The sequence below is a fragment of the Fundulus heteroclitus genome, unplaced genomic scaffold, assembly GCF_011125445.2.
Source record: "Fundulus heteroclitus isolate FHET01 unplaced genomic scaffold, MU-UCD_Fhet_4.1 scaffold_479, whole genome shotgun sequence".
Classification (NCBI taxonomy): domain Eukaryota; kingdom Metazoa; phylum Chordata; class Actinopteri; order Cyprinodontiformes; family Fundulidae; genus Fundulus; species Fundulus heteroclitus.
Window position 1 is genome coordinate 65,220 of NW_023396900.1, and position 12,266 is coordinate 77,485.

At 39.5% G+C, this 12,266-nt stretch overlaps 2 protein-coding genes across 2 annotated transcripts in view; one reads left to right on the plus strand and one right to left on the minus strand.

Moving 5' to 3' along the window:
- Positions 1 to 12,266, minus strand: part of sgms2b (sphingomyelin synthase 2b) — a 35,734-nt gene that overhangs the window by 12,752 nt on the left and 10,716 nt on the right. The window contains 1 exon segment of the mRNA XM_036132160.1: positions 10,652 to 12,040. Coding sequence (XP_035988053.1) covers positions 11,867 to 12,040 — 174 coding nt within the window. The 3' untranslated portion in view covers positions 10,652 to 11,866.
- LOC118560754 (transcription factor 7-like) lies at positions 4,666 to 8,990 on the plus strand. Its single transcript, XM_036132161.1, has 5 exons — positions 4,666 to 4,718; positions 6,877 to 7,031; positions 7,537 to 7,660; positions 7,739 to 7,846; positions 7,924 to 8,990. The coding sequence occupies exons 2-5, from the start codon at positions 6,955 to 6,957 to the stop codon at positions 8,002 to 8,004; spliced, it is 390 nt and encodes a 129-aa protein (XP_035988054.1). The 5' UTR covers positions 4,666 to 4,718; positions 6,877 to 6,954; the 3' UTR covers positions 8,005 to 8,990.

Sequence of the window (12,266 nt, forward strand, 5' to 3'; positions counted from 1 at the left end):
CTTCACGGCCTGAAAACCACAAACACGTGAAGCAAGTGTTTAAAGAGCTTTGTAAAGGATGTCCGAACTCTTTGTGTAAATAACAAAGTTCTGGTGACTTAACAGAATAGTTATTTATAATAATAAATAAGACCTGAAAGTTGTTAATAGTAACACAGTATAAATTTGTTATGTTATGGGAACACTATAGAATTCCCCACATAAGCTACAAGAGGAAGTGTCGCCTGGGAAGTGGTCGGCTGGACGGACCTCATAAGTTACCCCGAACCTTTCTGTTTAACTTCTTAGGGGAGAAAAGCAGCCTGGACATTGTCACTGATGCGTATTTGCTGTGATTTAGTTTGAGGCTTTGCAGTAAAATGTTTCTGACAGCCTTGGTGGCAGATCCACAGGGAGACTCACCCTTGACACAAACAGTCTGCATGGAGAGGAGGGGTGGAGGCAGAGGTTAGAGTGCCGCAAGACAAAAGAAATGTGAACGCAAAGCTATGGACAGTTCACTGTGTGCGTGCAGAGAAAGGAATATTTCAAGAACTACTGAAATGAACCCTTATTTATTTCACCTTTGTTTATCCCCTGATCTTATTTATTAAATACAAATCTTGACATTTTGTCTAAGGTTTACATTTAACAACATGCCAAGGTGGAATGGCAGTAACGATGACTTTAGCAAAGTGTTTATAAGGCCAAAAACAATGTGATGTCCATCATAATGCAGACGAAAAGATTACTCACAGGTGGACAGCTATTGGTTATCTCAGTAGCGTACATCCCAGGAAATTCAGTAAAAAATACTCCGAGAAATTACAAAAATAAAAACCCAAGATCTCCGTCTCTACAGGGCCTCTTACGCCTTGTTTTGGCAAGCAGCATCTAAATGACACAGGAACATGCAAACCAGAGGAAATCAAACTAGTAGTACACATCATCATGTATAGAGAAAACAAAAATCAGCATTTGATCTCAAACTATTAGCTATTAAGCTACATTGATTATGTAATGTCAGTAATATGCCTGAAGTCCATTTGACAGAAGAACTGCAAACAAGGCGATTTCTCACATCCAAATCTTTAAGGATTGTTTAGTCCTTTCTGACGGAATAAAACATGTCTGATGGGTTCTTGCTTGTTGAGAGCTGGAACTTCCTGGGAAAGGTGACATCACAGGGGTCTGATCAGCCAATCAGAAGAGGACTACTTTATTTATCTAAAACACCTTTTTAAGTTTCAGGGAAACATCTCAGCCTTATAACTGTGGCCAAGATTACCTGATCAGTTTTTTTCAAATAAACTTTCAAATATGTAATACTTCCTCTGATAAAAGAAAGATTCATGTCTAAAGTTTTACACTATTGGGAGAAAAATTTATATTATCCGTTTAGTTTCTGGATTTCCCAATGATCAAAAAAGACAATTCATGTAATAGTCTTTAGTGTGTTTATGGGAATTTAAACAAAATGTTTCTGAGCGGCAACCAACCAGGTCACATCCTGGTGGCTCTGCGACGCTGGTTTGAGGGACAAGAATCTTCCTAGACTCAGGATGAGGATGAACTTTCTGGAGAGGATATTCTCCAAAGTGAAAAGTGAGAAAAGAGAGCAATACTAGATATACTGTAGAATAAATGTGAATATAAATCTGAATAAAATGTGTTTGCGGTACATTTCTAATCCAACAGTCAGGTACGGCGGCAGAGGCATGGTGATATGGGCTAGTCTTGCAGTCACAGCACTTGCAATGCTGGTAGCTTGCAATGCTGAACTGACCATGAGCAAACATTTCACCACTCCAAGGTACTATAATGTTTGTCTTATATACCCTTTGAGGTAAGATGTTGAATGTTCAGATGAAAAGGAGGTGTCCTTTTTTTTCAACTAACCATATGGTGCACGCTAAAGGCTGGGTTGTTGGATGTGTTACTTGCTGTTTTCCCCATTTAGTCAATTTCTTCATCTAAGATGTAAGCAACATCAGTGAATGCATTGGGTCATAGGTATGGGCAACATGCTTATCCAGGAATGTTCTGGTTTTGAGTTGTGAAAAACAAGACGCACTGTATCAGCAGAAACACCCCTCTCCAGCTGTAAAGCACGGCGGTGGAAGGCTGAGGATGTGGGCTTCTCTTCTAGCCGGAGGATCTGAGCACTTCATGAGCAACTCGGTGACCACAAACCCCCTCGTAAAAGTATCAACAAGAGGCCATCTCTGTGAAAGCAGAAGCCTGGTCCAAACTGGTTCTTCAGCAGGACAATAATCTGATGATGATAAACTGGTGGATAAATTGGATGGTTTCCTTCTAGGTCACCGTGTGTTTGTATTTTACAGGTGATATTAATTAGATCGTGCTGCTAACATGTCAGTAGCTGGTTTACCTGCAGGAGATTTTTTTGCATTCATCTTATGTTTTTTCTCTTAAAACGTTTGAATTTTGCACAGGCATTTAAGTTTTTATTTTTCCAAGAATTTTGAGCAGGACACATAAACGATTTCAGCTCAAATCAGGGATTTTTTAGCTTTGATATTGGTTTCTGAGGGTTTTATTCATGACTCTATCTGAATACAAGCAGGGTGTAATAAAGCTGCTTTGACCTCTGGTTCTGAAGAAAACTCTTGTGTTTCTTTGAATTCCCTCGTTTTAATTTCCTTTTTAATTTAGTTGTACGACTGGAAACAAACCTGAAAAATATCGGCGATGGTGTTGGTCAGAATCCAGACTATTGGTGTTGCGGCTGGAATATTTTTTTCATCAGTGTAACGTGACACGATTGTCTTGGCCAAGAGCAGCACATGGTCAGAATGAGATGAGCTGAGCGGCTGAAGACCCAGAGGAGAGATGTGGCGGGTTGGGAGCTTTTAATAAAATCATGAGCAGCAGCTCGTCCAACCAGTCGCAGTGTCTGGTGGTCAGAGGCTTTTTCACGCCTCAAATTCCAGTTTCTGTCGGGTGGTTACTGAGCTTCTGTTGGCTTGATCTTTCTTGTTTTCTCCTCCTTCGGCAGGATGGATCAGATTTTTGATTCAGAAGTAAGTATCTGCTACTTCTACTGTTATTGTTGTTCTCAAATTTATAACTTATTTACTTCAAAGTTTTACTTATTAAACGTTTTACTGCAAACATTTATAATTACAAATAATTGATTAGTGAAAGTGCTGCACAAACTAGTTAATTGCTTAAATGAATGGTTTCTATATTAATGATAAACATATTGGAAAAATTCCACACTTATTTTATTGTAATGTAATTGTCATTTTAGCCAGAATAAGGATGTGGGTTTTAAAGATTCACACTATTCAATGGGTGTTTTTATTGTTCATACAGTGATAATTTATTCTGGGTTTGGATTTTTTTTAACGTGCCAAACAAAGTTTTTATTAAATATAAATCAAATAAATATAAAGATGCTGTTTTAAACTGATGCATTATTAAAGAAAAAAAGATCTATCCAAACCAACCTATAGTAATGTAAATTTAAATCACAAATTAACTGATTCTGTCAAGAAATCCTTTAACATCTTTTAAATAGAACCCATTTGACAGCATAAAATAGGCTAAAAGATGTAAAAAAAAAAATAAAAAATAAACATCACATTAGGCCCACAAGTTAATAGGTTTAAGAACAGGAGAAGCTAAGTGACTTGAGTCCTCAAGGGCTGGTTTCCTACAAATTCTCAACACATTTGAAACCAGTTATCAGGTCATCGGCAGGACTCTGGAGAACTTGACTGCATATATAGGAGGTAATTTACTTCAGGTGTGTTGGACCGGGGTTGCATCTAAAAGTTGCAGGATACTTGCTCTCTAGGACTGGAGTTTCAAACACCTAAAACAGATAAAATGAAGGTGTTGAGGTGGCCTAGTCAAAGTTTGGATTTAAATCTGAAATTATGTTGTGTGACTTTAAAAATTGTGTTTATGCTGAATAAACCCTCTAATAAGGATGAATTAAAACAAGTCTGCAGAGACATACATTTTAAAAAAAAATAAATGGCTGCTGATAGTTGTTGCAACCAAGGATGGTCCAGGGTGTAAATACCTTTCACATAAGATCATGCTGGTTTTGGTAGCTTTGTCCTTTAGTGAATGACATCAATTAAAAAGTGCTTCCTATGTTTATTTAATAATTTGTTCAGATATTAACTCTGTGGGAGGATCTGAAATGTGTAATTGTGACAAAAAAAAAAAAAAAAAAAAGAAATTTGTAGGGGGATACATTTTTTTTCACTGTGTGCCTAGTTACACTTCGACTGGAAAATTAAATGATTAAATGTTAATCCTCAGCTCCATACAATTGCTTTTATTTTTGTTAGAATGCAAAAATATGTCTGTTGAAAAAAAGTAACTGAGTTGAGGGAAAAGAGATAAATAAACAAGAAGGGTTTATTGTTCCAATATTTAAACATATTGATGGACAAGAATAGTAAATTAAAAGCATATCTATGCAGCATAACTGACTTTTTAAATAATAGAATTTATGATTCCTGTTTTAGGAGATGCTATTTTTGAGTGGACTGAGTGAAACTGTTGGAGATCCAAGCTCTGGTGGGTGAGAATCAATTTAATATAAATATGAGCTCATAAGAGGATTCCTTTCTAAATCTTTTTCATTTCATTGCGTAGATAAACAGCAGGTACTCCACTGGCCTCTTCAGGACTCAGGGCTGCAGTTTTACAGTCTGACCAGCGGGGGGCAGAACCACTCATCACACACCCCTGCAGGTGTAAGTGTTTCCTGCCTCTCACACACTGTGGTATATATATATATATATATATATATATATATATATATATATAAAATGTGTGTATTGTATACACATATGTAAATATATGTTTTTGTACATTGTTATTTATATATTTATAAATGTTAAACATATATATTTAAATGAATAAAATGCAAAATATTTCAGCACATGACTTTCTCAGTACTTGATAGTTTTTGAACATAACATAAAAGTATATGACATTTGACATTTTAAAGTTTTAAGCCCCCCCGAACATGACAAAATATGCTGTAGCGCACATATTCCCTAGTTACTTGGGGAAATAGGGAGTACCAATATGGCAGCTGGTGGCTTCAAAGCGACTCGTTCAAACAGACGGTGATTAGCACTCCAGTGTATAATATAGCTCAGTGGTGGGGACTCAGGAGAGTAGCTCGATTCAAGTCCCTGTAACGTCAATGTTCAATTTAAACTAATTTTAACATAAACTATATATATTTGCTGTATATAAACAAATCTTTAGTCACAATTGAACATTCCAATAAAATGCATTTAGCCTGTCACTACAGGGAGCAGTGGGCAGCTCACAGCTCCAAGGAAGCAATCTGGGCCTAAGGTTCTTGCTCATGGACCCATAGTGGCAGTCTGTGGGGTTTGAACCTGGTTCTTGCAGCCTTCTCAAAACACAAGTGCCCTGTTCTAACCACTAGTCCACCACTCCCGAGTTTATAGCATAAATGTTGATTTAGTGATGCTTTCCTGGTCAGAAAGAATAAGTCACTTTATTTTCCAGGGGACTTGTTATTCTGTTTCCCACCATCCCTTGCAGCCAATATGTTCCCTTTCTGACACAATCAGTGTTAAATCTGGTCCATGCAGCGCTCCAGAACCCTGAGGCTGCATGTCGGACATGATGACCATACTGTTGTGTCGGTTCGCCTCTGAACAACTGAAATGTGAACTGCTTCGAACCGTTTTCTCTTCCCGTTTGTCGGATCGTCATGAACTGCGGGGCAAAGATCAGAAAATGGTCCAGATAGTGTTGAGAGTAACTCCAGTTCTACTAATATGACACATTATGAGCTACAGATGTTTACATGGCTTTATGCCGCCGTCTAGTGACCATTGTGTCTACAGTCCCTGACGAAAGTCTTGTCACCTATCCATTTTGTAGAAACAGCAGCTTATAATGTGACTTTTAATTAATCTATAGGTTTTAGAAGCTGCTCAAATGAAAGCTAAAACCCTCCTACCTTATGTTTAATATACCAAACAAAATTTGCATCACTGAAGAAAGATTGATCATTTAATGAACACAGAAAGGTCTGATTTTGGCAAGACGTTTTGTTGCTTTGCCATATGATGCAGCCAGTCCCCACTAATATACACACCCACTAATTGATTGATCAATAACTGATCAATCAATTAGTGGGTGTGTATAAAAAGAACTCCAGCACACCAGACCTTCACGTTAACAGCAACTCTACCTCTGACAACATGCCTAACATTCCCCCTGAGTCCACTGCTGAGGTGGCTGACACCTTCAATGTGTCTCAGTGTCAAGTACAAAGAATAAGCAAAAGAGTTGAAGAGAATGGAGATGTTTTTGACAAGCCCAGGTCCAGCAGACCCCGCAATACAACTAATCGGGAGGACCGTTTGTTGTCTTGGGTTAAATATGGAAATTAAATCACCACTATGCAATTCACTGATGTTATGCAACATATTTTTATATCTGAAGTAGTTACATTTTCACATTACTATCTGGAGGCAACAGAACTTTTGTCTTGCCAAAATCTCACCTTTCTGTGTTCATTAAATGACCAATATTTCTTCAGTAAAGCAAATTTATTTTAGCATATTGAAGATAATTTGGGGGTGTTTTAGCTTTCATATGAGCCATTTCTTAAACCAATAATAAAAGTCAGGTTATAAGCTGTTGTTTCTACAAAATGGACTTTTGTCAGGGACTGTACTGCAGTATTTAGAACCCATACAAAACTGCTACAGTTTATGATAAAGTGTCGCACACGTGCATTTTAAAACACCGTTGGGCATGTTTACCTGATAAAGTGGCCTGTGAGTGTATCTTTTAGATGTCTTTGCTGAATTAGATTTAAAAACATGTAATAATTAGAACTGAACTGTCTTTGTGTAGACCTCCGTCCATCCTCTGGTTCCCCTCCTCCTCTACAGCGACAGACACCTCCCCCTCTCTTCTCCGTACAACCAGCCAATGAGCGAGCCTGTTGCCCCACCTGCTGACCCACCTACCTGTACACGCCCCTGTTACCACAGTAACAGTGTTTCCAGGTGAGTTTGGCATTTTTAGCATGAAACAGCTGCTCCTTCTCTTTGAAGGAGTAACTGTTCATCTTGTTGATATTTTTTAAAGGACAAGCTAAATGCCTCCTGATTTTATTCCCACATATCATAAGTTAGGAGTAACCTGAGAGAGAGATGGGGTAAAACACCAAAAGATACACGGCCAAGTGTTTTATAGAGATAAAACATGCAGATATTAGCAGCAGTAGTCACAACTGAACAAAAATGCCAGGCCAGATATAGCTTCTATGAAGAGAAGAGACAAAACAACAATTAATGTCATAAATAAGGGCAGACAACACTAAATTGGAGAGTAGTAGGAGAAAGCGACTGAGTGACCTCTAAGGAACTTTATGAAAGACTTGTTCTAAATGGGACCGTCGAAAACAAAGGTACAATCTGAAGTGAAGACTAGCGGGGGAAGCAGATTCTGACCAATCAGGTGAAAACTGGGTGTATATTGGTCTGGTCAGCCATCTCTGTTTGTCAGCAGCAGGCAAGCGGTGAAGAAGCCTCTGAACGCCTTCATGCTCTACATGAAGGAGACGAGACACCAGGTGCTGCAGGAAGGTTGCGAGAAGGAGAGCTCCGCCATAAACCGCATCCTGGGACGCAGGGTGAGACACCTGATGATGTCACAGTGATGTCACAGTGGTTGCTTCGCCAGGCCTGATGCGTTTGTCTGTGTTGGTCAGTGGCACGCCCTGTCTCGCTCCGAGCAGTCCAAATATTACGAGCTGGCCCAGAAGGAGCGGCTGCTCCACATGCAGCTTTACCCTGGATGGTCCGCCAGGGACAACTACGTACGTACAGCCAGCACATCCTGCTCCTTTACCGGGGAAACTGGGAGCCAAACATCGGCTTCTGCTTCTATTTCCAGGGGAAGAGGAAGAGGAAGCAGAACCAGCAGCAGGGGGTCGGAAACTCTTCCAGGTCAGGGTTCATCTGCAGCCAGCTTTAGTTCAGTATCAATCGTTTGAAAGACTTGAAACTCTGAACTCCACATCTATAAAACATACCCAGTACTGTTGTATAGTAACCATGAAATATGGCACATTTACACACTGGTTCTGTTTGGTATTACAATGATATTACAGGGTTCAGAACACTTTTATTTCCAGTCAAATTTGGTCCCAGGTTTGACATCCTGTTGTTCACCGAGTCCACCGAGTGTAAAATCATGTGATTAAATTAAATGTTTATTTCCTTCAGATTCCATTTTAATCTGCTGTCTCTACATTAAATGCTTTAAATTTGATTTGTGCAATCCAGAAAAGACTCAAAGACTTTTAAAAGGACTTGGAGCCCTCCATAGGCTGCTGGCATGATTGTGGCTCCAGATTTGACTGCTTTTCTTCGTAGAGCTAAGAATTAAATTTCTTTGCGTAGACACAGTTTTCGTCTATTGTCCCAGGCTACAGTCAGAAAAGTGGTGGTGACGCACCCTTCCTGTCATAAAACATCCCAATCTTTGTCTGACCTGACTGTCAATTCTCTCTTTGAGACCTTTGGGTTATCCACGTGGGCAGCTCTCTATTTTAGTGAAGCTTGAAGGTGCTGGTTCTGATCCCTGTTGATGTTAAACTGGTTTCACTATGGAGTCTTCATAGTGCAATTATAAGTTCATGACATCATCAATTTAATTCAAAACAATTTTATTATTCCCAAAGGGAAATTAAAGGTTGTAACTCATACTATCCAGGTTTCTTCAGAGCTGAGACAGATGGCTGCAGACAGGATCTCCTGGCAAGGTCTTTATTGCACCAGTCCTGAAGAAGCCTCTGACTGAAGACACTGTTATTGTATGACAGCCTGATGAAGAGGACGCTCAGGGTTACTCATTTTCTAAAACAATCCTTCTTTCTCCAATTATCTTGAGGTTTTAGCTCCACCCATCTCTAACTTCTCAACTCCTAAAGCTGATTGGAAATGTACGGCAACTTAAGGCAAATTCTAAGTGGAAAAAAACATGATTAGTTTCCATATGTCTTTAAAGTAAGCTGCTCTTCCTGTCTGTGCAGAACCAGATGAATAAACCGAAATCGAACAGCATGAAAATCAGCCTGGATATCCAACAGCCTCTTTTAATATATAAATCCACAGTAGCCCTTCCCCTTTCTATTAATTTTGTAGTTTAAACAACTACAAATACATATAGTTTTAGAAAAAAAGATCAAGCTATTGCAAGAAGACGAACCTTTTTCTTAAATAAAACCTTCCATTTTTAATGGAAAACGAACTTAGTTCGTAGTTTGGAGCCTCCTGATTAAAGCCATTCTGTTGTGGAAATTCAATGCAAACAGCATTAGAAAAAAAAAAACACAGAAGATGTAACAACAGACCTTTATTTTAAAAGTTCAGCATAAAATAATTTCTCAGGTCATTTATGGCCAAAGTTAGGAAGTACCCAATGTGGCTCTGGAGCCTGCCTGCCCTCACCGTCTGACTTATGCAGAGGTTTGCTGCAAGAAATATTATTTTGGACATTTGAACACAGAAAAAAAATAGTTGCCATTTCAAGAAGTAAAGTAAATGGTTCTGTGTAAGTTGTTTATTTTGTGAATGTAATAACTGAAAACCTTTTCACATTTAGTTTCCTCCCGTCAGTGATCGTACTACAATTAAAAATCTTTAACTGTAACTATTTCTACTTTTTCTCCTTAGAAAATGGAATCAGTTTATACTCTTCATGAGAAAATTCCCTGTGTGAAACAAATTAATTTCTTACAATTGCAAAGATGTTCAAGTAGTAAGAAGCACCACTCATAAAAAAAACACCCTCCTTCAATGACAGTACACCCCCCATCTGATCTTTGCTCTGTAAGAATCTACCAAGTTGAATATTCAAGTTTTAATCCATTACCTTCAAACTGACCTCTTGTTTTCTCGTTTGTAACCAGAGGTACTTTGAATTTTACATTGTTTCATTATTTGGTTTCTGTTTCAATGTTTAATCACTGTGAAAATAAAGAGAAGCTCTGCTACTCGAGACTTGATTGCTTGTTTCTGCCTTCATCACACCCTCCTGACCCTGGCAGGATCTCTTTTGAATGATAATGCAATGATATATAATACCTGAATGAGGGAAGTAGAACAAAAGCTAAAATTTTAGCCACAATTTGTTCAGGATGCAAAAAGAAACCCAGAAATAACTTTTGCTGACATTAAAAGAATTAAGGAAAAAAAATGTTCTGCATGATCCAGTCACCAGAGGAAAGTTGAGTCTGTGCCAGAAAGCAGTCCAGTAACTGTACACCAAACAGCTCCGAGACCAAAAGCAAACATTTTACCCCAAAAACCTTCAACGCTGCATTTGGAGAGGAGGCAACAGGGTCTGTCATGAGAAGTGTCTTGTTCCTGCAGTGAAACACGGAGGTGGATCAGTGATGCTTGGGGGATGTGTGAGCCACATAGATGTTATCTGAAAAATACTGGAGGAAAAATGACACTTCTCAACCAGGATTAGCCATGAATGCACCTGGATGTTGCAACATGACAACAATACAGGTGTAGGTACACTAAACAGCTTCAAGACCAAAAGCAAACATTTTACCCCAAAAACCTTCAACGCTGCATTTGGAGAGGAGGCAACAAGGCCAGCTTCTGACCTCAGTATCATAAATGTTGAGGATACACAGGAACTAAAGGCTTTTTGCCAAGAATGGGCAGATTTACCATAGCTGTCTCATCCAAAACAATCCCAAAATACTTCAGGCTGTCATCATAAACCATCGGTATTAAGAAGTAGGTTGTAAACTATTGGTCAGGGTCATTGTGACTTAAAAAGAAACAGTTGTTTAATAGCTTTAACCAACATTCAGCAAGTCCATCTTTGAAAAATTGTAAAGAAAACTGATAATCTGCCAGAGTATGTAAACTTATGAGCACAGGTGGATCTCCACACCTTATAGAAAAAACTCTAATCACATATGCAGACGACACAGTGGTGTTGGGTCTGTAACGCATCAAGAAAAATCAGTAGAGGGGAAAGTGCGAGCGACCGGAAACTATGGCTCAAGAAGAAGAAAAAAGGTTCTTCAGGAGTGGCCTAGTCAAAGTAAATTAAATAAGATGTTTATGCAACTAGCTGGTCAACAGTTCTGTACAGTGAAGTAAGAGGCTCACAGCAGCCAGTCATGCTTTTTCCCCACTGAATAGAAATAATTTGAAAAGCAATATTTTTTTTGGTATTTACTCACGTTATCTTTGTCTGACGTTAACATTTGTTTCATGATGTAAAACATTTAAGAGCCAAAAGATGAAACCAATAACAGAACAGAACAATAACAAAAGGGGCAAATACTTCCTCATGGCACCGTTTAGGCCCAACAGAACTCCGGTCAGACTGCAGTAGAAACTTGTGCACCAAACATTATTTAAGATCAGCTGGACGTTGAACTGAAACCTTATACTGTTAAAGTCCTCCCTGGGACACAGCCGGAGTCTCTCTGCAGCCTCCAGGCACAATGGGCTGAACGTTCAACAAGCAGCATCTTCAGCTTTGGCAGCTCAACATTAAACCTTATAATTTAAACAGCAAGAAGTAGAAAACGTCTCCAACCGCCGGGCTGAAGGGTTTAAATGTCACAGTGTAGTTTGTCAGAATGTATTTAATAAAAAAAACGTCTTTTTGCTCCTAAGCTTCAATGTCCGGAGACTTTAGTTTCTGAAGGCAGGAGGCCGGACTCCACAGCAGTGGAGGCAAACTCAACACTTCCAGTTTCTGCAGCTCTTCCTCCTCACAGCAGAGAGGTACCAGCCTGGTTCTACAGGCAGGGTCCGGCTGCAGCTCAGGTGAGTTTCCCGACCACCCTCTCCGGTTGTCAGTCGTCCCTTTCAATGCCCATCGTCTGGTACCGCTCTCTGCAGGACGACAGCAGGGCCCGCGGTGACAGGTACACGAGCGGGACCGTCGTCTGGACGTTCCTCTCCAGGAAGTTGAAGACCGGGTTCCACCACACCCTGGACAGGTAGTTGTTTGGTGATCCGCGCAGCTCCTGGGCAGAGACACAATAAAAAACAAGTTAGAGAGAAAACTCGTCTGTAAGGAACCAGAAAACCAAAGCTGCACTGCTGAGAGGGAGCACCTCTCTGCTTTAGAGGCTTCATTTTACAGTGAAATGTTTTCTGGGAAACATCCAGAATCAGCACCAGCGGTCCCAGAAAAACTGCATTCAGGAGAAATAGCTTTCTGGCAACCAAACAAAGCCGAAGATGACAGCT

What these genes read in the sequence shown, in the direction of transcription:
- LOC118560754 (XM_036132161.1), top strand. Translation starts at nt 6,955, where the DNA reads ATGAGCGAGCCTGTTGCCCCACCTGCTGACCCACCTACCTGTACACGC. An exon ending in CACAGTAACAGTGTTTCCAG is followed by an intron (nt 7,032 to 7,536) that starts GTGAGTTTGGCA and finishes GTTTGTCAGCAG; the next exon opens with CAGGCAAGCGGTGAAGAAGC. An exon ending in ACCGCATCCTGGGACGCAGG is followed by an intron (nt 7,661 to 7,738) that starts GTGAGACACCTG and finishes TGTGTTGGTCAG; the next exon opens with TGGCACGCCCTGTCTCGCTC.